At 58.0% G+C, this 10,390-nt stretch overlaps 3 protein-coding genes across 3 annotated transcripts; all 3 read left to right on the top strand.

Moving 5' to 3' along the window:
• Positions 1-907: 907 nt before the first annotated feature.
• On the top strand, positions 908-3,082 carry GGS23DRAFT_240943 (uncharacterized protein). Its single transcript, XM_051512168.1, has 5 exons — positions 908-1,485; positions 1,583-1,828; positions 1,908-2,080; positions 2,195-2,583; positions 2,697-3,082. The coding sequence occupies exons 1-5, from the start codon at positions 1,321-1,323 to the stop codon at positions 2,756-2,758; spliced, it is 1,035 nt and encodes a 344-aa protein (XP_051368954.1). The 5' UTR covers positions 908-1,320; the 3' UTR covers positions 2,759-3,082.
• Positions 3,083-4,640: 1,558 nt separating this feature from the next.
• Positions 4,641-6,347, top strand: GGS23DRAFT_581756 (uncharacterized protein). The gene has a single exon (XM_051517204.1). It carries the CDS (start codon positions 4,769-4,771, stop codon positions 5,906-5,908), a length of 1,140 nt encoding a protein of 379 aa, XP_051368953.1. The 5' UTR covers positions 4,641-4,768; the 3' UTR covers positions 5,909-6,347.
• Positions 6,348-7,148: 801 nt separating this feature from the next.
• On the top strand, positions 7,149-9,352 carry GGS23DRAFT_240905 (acetyl-CoA synthetase-like protein). The gene is made up of 2 exons (XM_051512167.1): positions 7,149-8,899; positions 9,078-9,352. Exons 1-2 carry the CDS (start codon positions 7,280-7,282, stop codon positions 9,162-9,164), a joined length of 1,707 nt encoding a protein of 568 aa, XP_051368952.1. The 5' UTR covers positions 7,149-7,279; the 3' UTR covers positions 9,165-9,352.
• The last annotated feature ends 1,038 nt before the right edge of the window (positions 9,353-10,390 follow it).

Raw genomic sequence — 10,390 nt, 5'->3', positions numbered from 1 at the left:
GACCCCGAAAAGCTCACCCGATGGTACCGAGACAGGCATGTGACGAGCTTGAATCCTGGCCAATATCGCCATATTAATACCTATTCAGACTGCAGGTCAGCCGCCCAGTCGGCACCCCCGCTATCCCGCCTTTCACACTCAACGTAGCCGAAATAGCAGCTGCTAGTTGCCTGGTGGTAGTGCTTGGCCTAGCAAGGCGAATTAGTAGGTATTAGGTGGCATCGTAGCACTTGGGAGAATTACCATTGCGTCCCTGTACAGGTTATGTTTTATCTTCTAGACGCTGGATCGCGTTTTTGACGCCCCCAATGCCACCCCGGACCACGCTTCTGACGTTGTTAGGTAACGTCTCTTTGGATTGCCGGAGTGGAAACGTCTGGCCGGGTGGGTTCCGTGAAATGCATTCTGACGGCTTCACTAAAGAGTCCGACGCGCGCCATTGTCAGAAAGGTGTCTCTCAAAACTGAGAACGCGTGGATTGCGGCCTCCGCCTAGGCTGGCCCGTCTCCCGTTTTCGTAAGTTGAGAGGTGGATTAATGATATTTCAAAGTTGGTGTATCAAGAGGTGGGTGATATGAATGCATACCTACCTATACAGTGGGAAAAGACGCGGCTTCAAGAGGCACAGAGGGCATGCTACTTGATGAATACGTATGTGGTTATTACCCTACGGAGTTGCATAACTACTTAGGGCACCCACCTAGAAGAAAAGCTACGGACTCGTACCTGAAATAGATCATAATTATATACCGATGTATTAACAGGCGATGATTCAAAACAGGTAGGTAAATAATACCTAAGGCCGTTACGTAACTGAACCGTCCGTCACGGAGTTTTTATAGGTCGCGTAAGAAACCTAGGAGGAGGATATCACCTCCCTTTCCCTCTCCCTCTCCCCCTCCCGCTCCTCTCCCTCTCCTTCTCTATCTCCCTCTCCCCATCCCTATCCAACATCTTACCCACCCACCAATCCATACTCTGACTCCCCTCGGCTGCGCCCGGAGCATCTGTGTGATCATTCGCGGTTCCTTATCCCTACGAGAGACCGGGGCCAGGGGGGAGGATGAATATCTCGGCTATATCGCGACATTAACCGTTGGGGTGCGATACGACGGTGCGCGTAGCCGCACAGCAACAGCCTGCTGCGCAAAGGGGAAACAGAACAATAGACGATCCGGAGAATATGAGGAAGGTGTGTTCGCAAGCTACGGGGTTAAATAGGGGGCGAGTCCGCATCGTTAGCTCCAGCGAATCTGCGGACAACCCATCGCGAAACCCTCGTTGCCTTTTCCCCCTTGTCGCGGCTCCCGCGCAAACAAGATGCAGCCGACCATCCACTCCGTCGCCGCGGGCCTGGCACTCCTCGCGCCAGGCGCCCGCGCGCTGCTTCGATTCTCATGCTCGCAGCTCGTCGTCGAGCGTCTGGACCCTCTGGTTTTCCCCGGCGTGACGGCCTCACCGCACGTCCACCAGATCATCGGCGGTGTATGTAATAAATACTATCAAGGCTCATAGAAGCCCCGAAAAGCTGAAGGAGACGGGGCGGGACTAGACCCAGATAACCAGCTAATAACAGTGCTAGAATGCCTTCAACGCGTCGATGGAACATCCTCGTGTAGACCTTCCCAGCCAGGCCACCTGCACCACCTGCACCTTCGCCGACGACCTGTCCAACTACTGGACCGCTGTGCTGTACTTCCGCGCGCGTAACGGCACCTTCAAGCGTGTGCAGCAGATCCCCAACTTGGGCTTCGAAGCGGCGCAGGGCGGCATGACCGTCTACTACACGCCCAGCTACAACAACGCCAAGGTTACCGCTTTCAAGCCTGTAAGCCACCCCTTTTTTGCATTCTCCTCTCCCTCCTCTTCTCTATACCTACCTCGATCCTTCCTAACGTACGTGCCAGGGCTTCCGTATGATTGTCGGGGACCCGAGCTACCGAACCCAGGCTCAGGCCAGCAAGTACCGCCAGCTTACGTACACCTGCCTCGAGAACATCCTGACCCGAACGGGCGAGACGATGGACTTGCCGAAGAAGCCGTGCAAGGCTGGCATCATGTCTAACATCCGCTTCCCAACGTAAGCGCCCCCCCCCCTCCCCCCCTTTTCGTTTACATGACGGACAGACTTCTCCCGCCGAACTGGCGAGTGCGAGTGCGAGTGCGTGTGTGTGTGTGTGTTAACAGCGGGCAGGTGCTGGGACGGCAAGAACCTCGATACGGCGGACCACTCGAGCCACGTGGCGTACCCGCAGAGCGGCACGTTTGAGAGCGGCGGGCCGTGCCCGGCGACACACCCGGTCAAGATCCCGCAGCTCTTCTTCGAGGTCATATGGGACACGACGCCGTTCAACAATCCAGCCGACTGGCCAACCGACGGCTCCCAGCCCTTCGTCTGGTCCTACGGCGACCCCACCGGCTACGGCAACCACGGCGACTACGTCTTCGGCTGGAAGGGTGACGCCCTTCAGCAGGCCATGGACACCAACTGCAACATCAACTGCCCCCAGCTCCGCTCCCAGTCCATCCAGCAGGGTAACCAGTGCACCGTCAAGAAGACCGTCAACGAAGACATCGACGGCTGTGAGCAACCTCCCCCCCTTCCTTCCTTTCCTTTCTTTCCCTCTCTCCTCCCAGCTTTCCTCCTATGTCTCGTCCGTGGGCCGCCGTAATGCTCACATACCTATCTGTCACAGGGCTGAAAGAGCTTCCTGGTGCGATGCCCGTCACCGACGCCAGCGGGAAGGTCCTCTACTAAGAATATGGCAATCTTACCGTTGATTACCTTAGAAAGTGGGGTTAGTAGCGGGTGTGTTGGTTTATATGGAGGAGCGACTGGATTGAGTAAGAAGAAGAGGAGGAGCAGAAGGGGTGGGAGAGGACACCTGGGAGGGGACGCATGCCGTACCAGTAGGGACATCAGAGGAGCTGATAGAGGAGCCCTGTGTTGACGGCGTCGTCATGTCGGTCCAATCTTAAGGTCTGGCCTCTGTACCTTATCAAGCTCGACCTGTTACTTGAATTCCATGTGTCGGAGTTGCGCATACTATCTTCTAATTCCTGTTGGCTATGGCGTTCCCGTGGGCACGCGGGGAAACCCCCCTCTTCCCCAAGCAAGTGACATCGCCAGCTACCCAACCCGACCCAAAAGATACCTCATGCCTCTACAGCACCTGACTCTCCCCAACTATGATGAGCATTCGAGGCTTTCGGAGTGTCCAAAATGTGCTCAACCACTTTCAAAACTCACTCGACGGGCACTTTGTTGTGGCGAGCCTGGCAAGTACCGGAACAAGACATGACAGCTCGGGTCAGATCAGTGTCCTGGGAATAATAATATGCTTCAATTGTGATCTCAATACACACCGACTGTGTGTTAAAACGGGCGTCACCTAAGAAATCCTGCCAATATAAATTCACGTAGCCCACGAAGAAAACGTAACAGGAGCAAATAGGAAGTGTAATTGCTTAGGTCTTCTTCGCGATATTACAACGTAATAGAACAGCACCACTCGTCCTAAAATCCTTGCCCGCCACGGCTTGTTCCCAAGCATGCTCCCCTTTCCATTCAAAGGCAGTTCAGCCTAACCCTCTCAAGCCCCCCCTCCCCCGATAAGGCGATTCCCGTTCTCTCATTGCCCCAAGAAAGCCCATTCGAGACTTTAGACGGCTCGTGCGGCAAGATTGGTCGGGCATCTCGCCCCCGGGGTATTATTTGTAGCCGGTACCGAAACGGATGACAACCTGTGAAAAGACAAGTTGATGTTGCTCGAGAACAGAGAGCATACGGTCGGTTGTAAGTGCTGCCTTCGGTGGGAGTTCCATCGGCTGCGTTTTCCGCCCTTCCGGAGTCTTCAAAACTCGCTCGAAAGGCAGGTGGCTGCGCTGAGCTTGTCTACTGCGTGTCTGCATTTTTGTATTTCGCTCGAGCCGGTTCGGTCGCGTTCAAATCGAATAGTCCTGCCGCGTCATTATCCGCTCGGGTGGGACTCGTCCCCCGCCGAATAATATTCGGTGACGTTCTCCGATCTGTCGAGCTCAGCCCAGATCCGAGTCTACCCTCGTAACGATGTTCGGGAACGATGCAACGTCGAACCTGGCCGTCACTACATGGGTCGGCCCGGTTGCCAGCCGCTTTACTGCCTCTCCGAGAAAACCCCATCTCGCGTAGGCAACGAGGACGTTCCACAAGATCGTGACTATGGCGGCGACCGCCAGCACCTAAGTGGGAGCTGCACCGGACATAGCAGTGGTGATGACTTTCTGGGGAGAGTCAAAGATGAAAAGAAAGTCGAAGACGTAGAAGAAGACAGAAGAGGGCGCAAGGCGGGATGTTGCGTAAAACGTAGACGCCTACTTTTACGAGTTGTGGTGTGTAGGCTTACAAGGACTGGTTCAATTGCTACGTGGCATGGGAAAAGACGCGGCTCCAAGTTGTAAAGCGCATGCTAATACGTGATAGATACGTGTGTGGTTATTACCCTACGGAGTTGCATAACTACTTAGGGCACCTACCTCGAAGAAAAGCTACGGATTCGCACCTGAAAAGGTGGACAATAATTTACTTAAACCGACGTGTTAGTAGGTGATGATTTAGTAAAACCAGGTAGGTAGGTGATATACCTCTCTCTCCTCTCTCTCCTCTCCCTCCTCTCCCTCCTCTCCCTCCTCCTATCCAGCATCTTACCTACCTGCTGATCCATACTCTGGCTCCCCTCGGCAACGCCCGAAGCATCTGTACTTCTTCACCACTATCCCTTCCATCACCATGACGAGCCCCCTCTGCGCCATTCGCCGTCTCGTCGCCGATACCCGTAATAGGTGCGTGCGGTCCCGGGAGGACGAGGGGAGTATCGACGGCAGCCTCCGCCCGATAGCGCAGAATCCCGACTGCGCCCTCCTCCAACTCCCGGTCGATGTCATCTTGCTCATATCGCAAGCGCTTTCGTCGGCTAGCCGGGCCCTCCTCTCCCAGACTTGCTGCTCGCTGCGCGCTGTTCTTGGCAGCCATTCGGCAGCGACGCTCGAGCGCCACCAGCGCCTGGAGTATCTAGCTGGAGTCGCCCGCGACCTCCCCGAACGGTGGGTGTGTGAGGCGTGCGTCAAGCTCCATCGTGTCGTCAACCTCGACACTCCCAAAGAACCGCAGCATATGTCTTGCCCTCTGGGGTGGGATTCGTGGCGCCACCGTGCGTACCATTATAGAAGGCACCGGTTGGACTCTCGTTTAGTCCGACTGGATCACCGGCACGTCCAGCTTGCCCTCAAGTACACGCGCTTGCGGGATGAGGGTCACCGCGAATATCTCCAAAAGTTACTGGAACCCTATCGCGACGACAACTTCGTCACGCACATATACCCATGCCGGCCCGGTGTGCTGGCCGCCCGATATTTGGTCTATCCCAAGGTTGTCGTGGGTGCGGACAACAACCTGAGGTACATGACTCTGTCTACTTGGCTATACCATACGGACATCGAGCCGATATCGCCCTTTGCCGTCGGAGACCTTTATGTTTGCCCCCACCTGTGCTTCCTCCACAGCCTTTGGCTCAAGTTTGGGCCGGTAGGTCGGGTCGGCGCCGTCATTCATGCCGCGCTTGAGACCCAAGGTGCTAGCGGAGAGCTGTTCGGTGCCTGTCCCCGCTGTCACACTGACTTCTCGGTGCGCGCCTCCCAGGACCATGTCGAGCTATCGGTTTGGCAAGATCTCGGACCCGAGGGCCACCCGGAAAACCCGGCGTGGCTGTCCCAGAACAACATGGTTCGCCAGGAGACGTCAAATGCCAACCTCGAGGCTCTAGCCCTTGCACACGAACCGGGCAGTGTTCGGAGGCTTTATTATAGTGGCGGTTGCGAAGCCGGCAACCTATTACGCCTGCACGATCAAAAACGGGACGGGGGCAATTGAAAACTTAGCGAAAAACCAGGAAGCGTCTGCTGCTTTAAGTGTATTACCTTTAGGCGTATTTCGACTAACCTAAAACCAGCTTGATTAACGTTAGAAGAGTAGCGGTGACCACTTGCGTAGCGGAGGAGCCGGCAAGGAGGAGGAGGAGGAGCCACAATGTAGTTTAGGTATGTCTCGCCCGAAATGCAAATGTGATACTGCTTGTCGGGTGTGTTTTCGGGTTCGAGAAATGGCGCTCGCCCGCAATTCGTCCTCTCCATCTGGGGCGCCGCCTCCCACGTGCCACCGGGCTGGCTCTTTGTCTCATCCTGCGATCACTCTGCCAGCCGAATGACCCGAACGACCCGACTCCGCCACTGCAGTTTGCAGTTTGCTTGTTGTTTCGAATATACCTACGTCGTCGTGCGGCAGCCAGCGGCAGCGAATGCGCGTATGTTCCGAATGGTCCGTGGGTACAGCCCATATCCAGGACAGGCCAACCTTTTTCCGGGGGCGCATAAGCGCGTCCGCAGCATCGAGGGTCAAAGACAAGCGATGGAGGAGCATCGGCTACTCTGGCCCAGAAAGGAGGTCCACCCAACCCTCGGCTCTGGGCCAGGACCCCTCCCCCGGTCTGCATCCCCAGCCCGTTTTGCGGGGGATAGTGCTTATCTCCATCGGCGGCGGCAGCGAAGCGACGAGATGCCGTCGCTTGCTTGGCACTGCCCCCCTCCTCCACCGGATCCTCGAGCCAATCGCGATACTCGCATCATATCTACCTACCAAAAAAGGCGAGGGTGAGCGTATACTACGTAGTAGTTGGGGCTGCGGACCACGGCAATACTGTCGTGCTCGAGCCGGGGCAGCGCTCGTCTTGGCTCGACCCGCATCCGTCGCAGGGCCAGAGACGAGCTCTCGTGCCGTAGGTACAAATACTCAATACACCCTCTGGCCGTGTTTTGCTGCCGTTTGCTCACTCCCTCTCGCACTTCCACTTCTTTGTCTTTCTGTCGCCCTCCCTCTTTGTTCTGCACGAAGGGAGCACCGGCCCGGCGAGTAACGGTTCCCATATTGCTGTAGGCCGTTTAGTATTGCCGAGTTCCGTCTCTCACGGTAACACTTATATTTAAGCTGCAAGGTCTGGGCACATCCTCGAAACCACCACAGAGGTATTATTCGATATTTCGTATCGTAGTTTAGACAGCCTCCCACTATTGTCCCTCCTCCCCCTCTCGTTCCCCTGAGCTCTCCTGAGGCCAGAAGCTGTACCTCCTCGGTCGGGAGAATACGCAAAACTCTGAAGCCGCTCCCCTAGTTAATACCCCTTGCGTGACTATATTTATATATACATATACCTATATATCGCTGCCTTTCGCACATCCGCCCCTCACCATGGTCATCTCGTCGAGATGGACGGTCCCGATACCGAACGAGTCTCTGCACAAGTGGGTGTTCGGGTCGTCCTTCGGCGCCCTCCCCGACAGCCCTCAGTTCGTCGACCCCGAGCGTCCCGACACGCATTTTATCACCAAGGCTGATTACCGCCTATGGTCGAAGCGGCTCGCCATCGGCCTGATCCGGGCCGGCCTGAAACCCGGCGATCGCGTTCTGCTCTTCTCCGGCAACACCCTCTTCACCCCAGTCTTCTTCATGGGCATCCTGATGGCCGGCGGGACATTCACCGGCGCCAACCCCAGCTTCGTCGCGCGCGAACTGGCCCACCAACTGCAAGACAGCGGCGCCTCGTTCCTCTTATCCTCCGACGCGAGCATGGAGATCGCCGTGGAGGCGGCCGCTCGGGCCAATCTGCCCAGGAGCCGCATATACACCGTCGATGCGACGGCCCTGGACCGGAAGCCGGGACAGGCCAGGCTCCAGACTCGGCATTGGACCACCCTCTTGGCCTCTAAAGCCGAAGCGGCCGAGTTCGACTGGATCGAACCGGCCGACACGAAAACGGCGGTATGCGCCCTCAACTACAGCTCTGGCACGACGGGCGTCCCGAAAGGCGTCGAGATCACGCACTACTCCTACGTGGCGAACGGCGTCGGCACCAACTACCTCGAACAGCTGCACCCCGATTACGAAGAGAGGGCGAAGCGCTCCCGCCACCTCTGTCTCCTGCCGATGTACCACGCTTACGGCCAGACGTTCTTCGTCTGCAACCTTCCGAAGCAGTCCATACCCGTTTACGTCATGCCCTCGTTCCACTTCGAGAAGATGCTGCAGTACGTCGAGAAGTTCCGCATCACTGCTCTCCCGCTCGTGCCCCCCATCTTGGTGATGCTCGCCAAGAGCCCGCTGAGCCGCAAGTACGACCTGAGCAGCGTCGAGGGTGTCTTCAGCGGTGCGGCGCCGCTCGGGGCCGAGGTCAGCGACGAGGTAGCTAAGCTGTGGCCGCCGGGCGCGGTGCGCGTCCGCCAGGGCTGGGGCATGACGGAGCTGACATGCACGTCCACGTCGTGGGACCCGACGGCGTCGAGCACGGCGACGGCGGTGGGCGAGATGATGCCCAACTGCGCGGCGCGGCTGATGCGGATCGACGACGGGGGCGAGATCACGGCGGCGAACGAGGCGGGCGAGATCTGGGTCACGGGGCCGCCGCTGCTGAAGGGCTACTGGAACCGGCCGGAGGCGACGGCGGCGTCGCTACACGTCGACCCGGACGGCCGGCGCTGGTTCAAGACGGGCGACATCGGGTACGTCGAGAAGTACGCGCCGGGTGGCCTGTTCCACGTCGTCGACCGCATCAAGGAGCTCATCAAGGTCAAGGGCAACCAGGTCGCGCCGGCGGAGCTCGAGGCCGTGCTGCTGGACAACAAGGGCGTCCGCGACGCCGCCGTCGTCGGCGTCACCATCGGCGGCGAGGAGGTGCCGCGCGCGTACATCGTGCCGGATCCGGAGGTGAAGCAGACGGAACGCGACATCGCCACCTGGATGGAGTCGCGGGTCGTCAAGTACAAGCGGCTGGCGGGCGGCGTCAAGTTTGTCGACGCCATACCCAAGAACCCGGTAAGTTTTCTTTCCTCACGTCTCGGTCCCCTCCCCCTTCCCCCCGATGAAGAGTGATGGCACGGGAGGACGGGAGACCGGATGAAAAATAACGAAAGGAAAGAAAAAGGGGGGGGAAGGGGGAACCCGGGAACACGGAAGCAAGATCTTTCTCCCTCGCTAACCCAGTCGGTGCTAGTCGGGCAAGATCCTCCGCCGAGAGCTCAGGGAGCAGGCGGCGAAGGAGGTAGGCGACAGGAAGCCGGCGGCGGCAAAGCTAGCATAAGACGCGCCCCAGCAGCGGCCAAGCGCAGGAGGCAGGCAATCTCGGACCTGGGGTCGGATGTCGACGTAGAACGGGGCTAGGGGAGCAGGGCGTGGCGTCGATCTGCGATCTGCAGACGGGCGTACCTGCGTGGGGAGTCCTAATAACTCCGAGACACGCCGCGCGTCTTCAGCCCGAGACTCCCGTCGCGTCGTCGTCGTGTAGTCGCTATCAGATCCGGACGGTGCTTCTTCGTCTTTTCGCTTAGCGGCGGCACCGCACGCCCGCACGTAGGTACCTATGCGCAGGCAGTCCTACGCTAGGGGGTTCAGCACGCGGAGGTGGATGGCCGAGGATGGTCGTGGTGCACGGCGCGGACTAGACGTCGCGACGTAACATGTGCAGGAGGCTCGACCGGGGAGTGCTCGCGGCCCTCGCAGCGGAATATACGGATTTTAGAGGTGGCACGGCCGCAGCATGCGAATCGGCAACTTGGCTGCTACTGTTAGAGGTAATTTCATCTAGGAACCCAAGCGAGGCTTTTTCAGTGTGCGCAGGTTAGTAGTGGCTGCTTAGGGCGGGTACATCGGAGATGGGAGAGGAGACTCGGAATGCAAAGGTAGGGGGGGAAGGGGGAGGTAGAGAGAAGTGTCATATCTAGGAACGATAGTATCAATGTCGGTCCTGGGTTTCATGGGGGATGCTGGTCTAGCGACGCGCTCACGTCCCCCTAACGTGCCCTAGGAAGAATTACCTACCTACTAGCTTTACTAGGGCAACTCACATTCGACAACAAAACCACCAGGTCCGTAGGTCACGTCTTACCCGAGTATCACGGGGTCAGAGCAGCGCACCATCGCAGCACTAATAGCAAGGGCTCATATATTCGAAGAGGAGATAGATTAGGTCTATCTGGGGATACCTGCCTCAATTTCCAGGAAGATGCGCGTCCCTTAGTTTCTTAATATTAGTGTGAGAAACCTGGCGTCGTTCAGTGTCGTCCACCGCCTCGTCCCCCCCCCTTTTCCCCCTTTTCCCCCTTCCCGTCCCGCCGGACCCCAGCGCAGCCTCCGTGCGGCATGTCCGTCGGCGTGCGAGTCATTCCAGGGTCCATGCCCCCTCGACGAAACGCACGCTGACGCCGCTTGATTCCAGGATTCGCCAATCTACCCCCCAAACCTTTCCCCCACCCGCGCCTGTTCGATGACGACTCGCCAGAAACCAACCCCCCCCCCCCCCCCCCCCAC

The sequence above is a fragment of the Durotheca rogersii genome (genome assembly GCF_024521655.1).
Source record: "Durotheca rogersii strain YMJ 92031201 chromosome Unknown GGS23scaffold_25, whole genome shotgun sequence".
Classification (NCBI taxonomy): domain Eukaryota; kingdom Fungi; phylum Ascomycota; class Sordariomycetes; order Xylariales; family Xylariaceae; genus Durotheca; species Durotheca rogersii.
This window is presented reverse-complemented; position numbering and strand designations above follow the sequence as displayed.